General features: G+C 33.6%; 1 protein-coding gene across 1 annotated transcript in view; it reads right to left on the bottom strand.

Moving 5' to 3' along the window:
* The window catches only part of LOC118740393 (DNA-directed RNA polymerase II subunit RPB1), a 58,021-nt gene that overhangs the window by 8,957 nt on the left and 44,327 nt on the right, over positions 1 to 4,737 (bottom strand). The window contains 3 exon segments of the mRNA XM_036471910.1: positions 1 to 2; positions 5 to 466; positions 733 to 834. The exon segment at positions 1 to 2 is cut by the window's left edge and continues 655 nt beyond it. Coding sequence (XP_036327803.1) covers positions 1 to 2; positions 5 to 466; positions 733 to 834 — 566 coding nt within the window.

The following is a 4,737-nucleotide window of genomic DNA, read 5'->3' as shown; positions in this document are numbered from 1 at the left end:
TGTTTTCCCGCCATTGTATAGGCCGGGGTGTGATCGAGCTTCACCTTCTCGGGGCAATATGCTCCAGGTGCAGGTGTATCACTGGCCTTTTTCAAATCGTGGCGACCACCCATAGAGTACGCTGGCGTGTGATCTAGTCGAACCTTTTCGGGGCAATAATCGCCAGGTGCTGGTGTGCTATTAATAATTTTATGTTCATGTTTCCCAGTGATCGTATACGCTGGAGTATGGTCCAGTCTCACTTTTTCGGGGCAGTAGGCACCAGGAGCTGGAGTATCACTTTGAACCACAATTGTATGTCTCCCACTCATTGTGTAAGCAGGTGTATAATCAAGACGGACATTTTCGGGACAGTACGCTCCTGGTGCCGGTGATTCGCTGCTTTTTTTAAGCTCATATCTTCCAGCGATTGAGTAGGCAGGGCTGTGATCCAAGCGAACCTTTTCCGGTTGATAATCTCCGGGTGCTGTTTGAAGTATAAATGGATATTATATATTGTTTGAGTTATTACAGGATATAATTACAAAAATATTTATTGTCGTAAATAAATAATCTAGTGAACTTTTTAATGCTATAATTGGTCAATGGCTTTACGTTGGAAAATGATTGAGTTGAGATTAAGTGTGCATTATATTATTCTCAGTGCAACCATATAGTATCTATGTATGCATACATTGCTATCTGAAAATCTGTGTTCTGTGTACGTATGTTTGTATATTAAGGAAGCGTTACCTGGAGTTCTCTTATCGAAGTTGAGCTTTGTTCTTCTACCAAAAGTGTAGCTTGGTGATTTCTTTTTAATAAATGATACCTCAGGACAGTAACTATTTGGCGCTATTTTTACGCAGCATTGTATGGATTTTTTTTTTAATAACCAAAATTGAAAAAGAAATAAAACGTGCGTATTAAAAATAGTCATAAACGCGTGTCTCGAAAGCTTTCATATGGATTTTAGGACAGGTAATCGTTAAATGAATGTTCATCTGAGAGGCATGCAAAAAGTCTTACGGACATTTTAGAGCACACATGTACTATATACATATGTATGTACAAATAAACGTAAATGCATATTTTTATATAAACAAATTTAATACTTCCGCCCGCATACTAAGTGTTAGTCATCTATATGTAAATGTCTTTTTTTTCCTTTTTCCAATCTTTAAAAAATTAGACAAAAAGTCAGCAAAAAGTATGGCAGGATTCTAGAAATTAACTATTACACAAAAGTGTTGAAAAAAGGTTAATTGAGAGGCTCTGTCAATTACACTATCTTAAAATTATTGATATCGCTCTGGATTTACGAACGAGCTTAAAAAGTAATTAAAAAAATTTCAAGGCTTAAAGAAGCCTTAGCAAAGAGGTAGAGGTTGCATAGTGGTTCAGCCGGAGCCCAAAACTCAAAAATATGCACAATGTCTAACCTGTAATTGATTGACAGGCAATCAGTCATTATTAATGGTACTTCATTACAGTGTAATTTTTTTGCGATAAAAAATTGTTTAGATTACTTCCTCACTCTCGAATGTTAACAAAACACATTTTCATTATGAATCGTGTTTCCAGTAACTCAATACTTCTAACTTTTTAAGATTTATTTTATGAAAAAAGGCGGAATTCATTCAAGAAACTCTGTAATGGAGATTCAGGACAAAGATAGCTGCTCATATTTAGAACAATAATTATCAATATTTATTAAAAGTTGTATTATTTATGTCGGTTCTAAGCCAAGTCCATTTTGCCCTTAATTAATTTCTGTTTTATTTTTTTTTACATACACATACATTTTTTAAAAACCCTACCACTCAGCGCCACACTTAATTTTTTTTAATGAAAGCCCATTCCCTATAAATTAAAATAATATATATTTTAGCTGCACGTTTTTGCACGGTTATTTTATACACGGCCGCGACTAGCCAAACCTTAGTTAAATATATATTTTTTTTTACAAGATTTTATTTACTACACGGGTGAAGTCAAACCTTGAAATCCATTTTAACCAACTTCCCGATGAGGTAGAGACTTGAAACTGCAAACTTAGGCCAGAACCTGTTGACAATGCAAAATGAAAAATGAATTAATCCAATAGGTGACGAGATATTTGAAAACCCGTATTTATGGTCCGATTTGGTCCATATTGATAACGTGTCTTACTAAGTGGAAAGAAAAAATTAAGTTCTTTTTTTATTAACTAACAGGTAATTCATACATCTGATCCTTTTCAAGGAATGAAATGTTTGAGTTCTGGTACCTCCTGAGTGGTACAGAAGTGGAAAAAAACGAGAAAGGTTTGGGACATCTATTAGAGGCATTGCCAGATTTAGAAAATGTGAATACTCGTGATATTGATTTGCGCGTGGAAAACATATGTAAAAGGCTTCGACGGTTTTGGAAAGAGGCTCACAGGATAAAAGAAGCCTGAAAAGCAAGCATTCGAACTGGTTGGATGTGTCAGAAGTTGTATTTTTACCAAACATGCTACCAAATTGCAGCCTGCATCACCAAAGCCATATAAACTAAAGTTTCAGAAATTGTATAAAATTTAGGAAAATTCAACAAATTTTCATCAAATCTCTAATTTGATTTCTGAATTTAAAATTTCAACGATCTTAAGCGTGTTCTTCCATAAGAACATGAATTTCTTAAAAAGTAAGAAATTTTGATGAAAATTTGTTGAATCTTCCTAGATTTTTTATAAAGTTTCACCTTTTAATTTATGTAGTTTTGGTGATAGCATGAACAATACTTTTATGGAAAATTAGCATAAAAATTTTAACTTCAAAAACATTTTGAATATTTAAAGAAAGTTCTTGTACTACAAATATTAATTTTTCTTGCACACTCCATGAATTCAATGCAAATACAGTTATTACTATGTTTATATCAACAATTTGTTTTGTTTTTTAGTTAAAAAATAGATAAATTCAGCCGTACCATAGCTACAACCTTTTATAAAAAATTTATTTATTCTATTAAAAAAAAAACAATGTTTGGCTCATAAATTTTTCAAAATACAAACCTGAGAAATTAAGCGTTATATTCAGGGCTATCACGGAATCCATCGTAGAAAATCTACGAATCCGAATGCCCGCTACGAATACGAAAAAATTGCTATCACTGAATCCGAGTGAACTCGAAAATATCGTTGCCAGCTTCGAATGCTGATTCGAAATCAGTTAGTGCAAAGGAAACAGACATTTATGTATGTCATTTTGCTCGCGCTGCCGAATCAAGCGCAATGGCCGAGTGTACAAAGCACTAGACTGCCAATTGAGAGAGCCGAGTTCGAGTCCGAGTCGTGGGGCAGTGGGGATTTTTTTCTTTTTTTATTTAATTTTTGTTTATTTTTTAATAAATATTTTTTTTTAGTTTTTTTTTAGCTTAGATTTTATTATTTTAAATAGAAAAAAAATTTTTTTTAAATAAATTTTTATGATATTAAAGTAAAGTAAAGTAAATGTTGCTAAACTATTATTTCCTCGATTCATGCAAAATATTAATTCATTAAATAGCGTCTAACAGATGAATGCGTGTATGTGCATATGTCTGTATGTATGGCATTGGTATTTTACGTCTACGTTTACACAAATATATGAAATTATATCAAACTATAACAAATTTGGAGTATAATAAATATTTAATATTAAAAATAATGCAGCTTTCTTCCACTATTTTTAAGATTGAGTGATTTTAAATTTTGTTCCGACAGCATAATCTCGTCGTAGAGTATCTGTACGAATCTTCATTACGAACGGATTCAATGAAGGCTCTCTACGAATTTTGAATTTACGTTCGTAGCTATTCGGATTCGGAAATCGAAGCTACGATGGATTCTGTGATAGCCCTGATTATATAGTAAAATATCGTAGAATTTGTACAAATACATGGGAGGTCAGAGTGGTTGTTGTCCGATGTTAAAGAGTTGCAAAGAAGTTTTGAATGGAGCTAACAGTAATGAGTGCACTAAGATTGGATGAAATCGGTTAGGCAGGTACACATATTTCATGATAAGTAGGCTTGACCACGCCCATTTAAAAAAAATTTATTAAATACATACTAAATTTTTTGCTTAAAGTTCATTCTGTATATACATTTTTAGTAATTTGGCTGCAGTAGTTCGTTTTTTCCAAAAATACCGTTATACGGAAGGCAAGCGTAGTTTTGATCCGATTTCATTACCAACGTAGCCTAGACAAAGAGTAACAAGTGTACAAAATTTTATTGCGGAATATTATTTAGTTTTAGAGAAAATGAGTTTTGAACGTTGCTCCATACAAGCTGAACCACTGCAGGCTGGAGCGTTTGCATCCACCGGAGCCACTGTATTTTAATTCGCTGCGATATTCATCACTGCCGTCGTGTAAAAGCCCGTTAATCTTCCTTACTGGCATGATTGGTGACATATAAGTTGCGATCCCGTACGAGTCCGGACTAGTCAGAAATAGTCAGAATCAGTCAGATTTTACTGGAAATCGATCCCGTACTCGGTCCTCTGACTATTGAGAGGACAAAAAAGAGAGTAAATACGGTTCTCTCTCTGTCAGAAGTTACCAGTTTTAGTCCGAGAATAAATTCTGGTAAATGTGTCAAACGATCAGCTGTAGTGTGTTTGGCAACCAAATTGTAAACACAAGAAAAGTGCACTCTGCTAATTCATGTTGAAAAGTATTTAATTACTTGTTTAAGTGGATTCTAATGAATTTGAAAGTATTTTTGGTTATTTACATGTGTGAGCTGAGT

This window comes from Rhagoletis pomonella, unplaced genomic scaffold (assembly GCF_013731165.1).
Source record: "Rhagoletis pomonella isolate Grant_MI unplaced genomic scaffold, Rhpom_1.0 Rhpom_scaffold_00006, whole genome shotgun sequence".
In the NCBI taxonomy this organism is placed as follows: domain Eukaryota; kingdom Metazoa; phylum Arthropoda; class Insecta; order Diptera; family Tephritidae; genus Rhagoletis; species Rhagoletis pomonella.
Note: the sequence above shows the minus strand (reverse complement) of the source record. Positions and strands in the feature narration are given on the sequence as shown.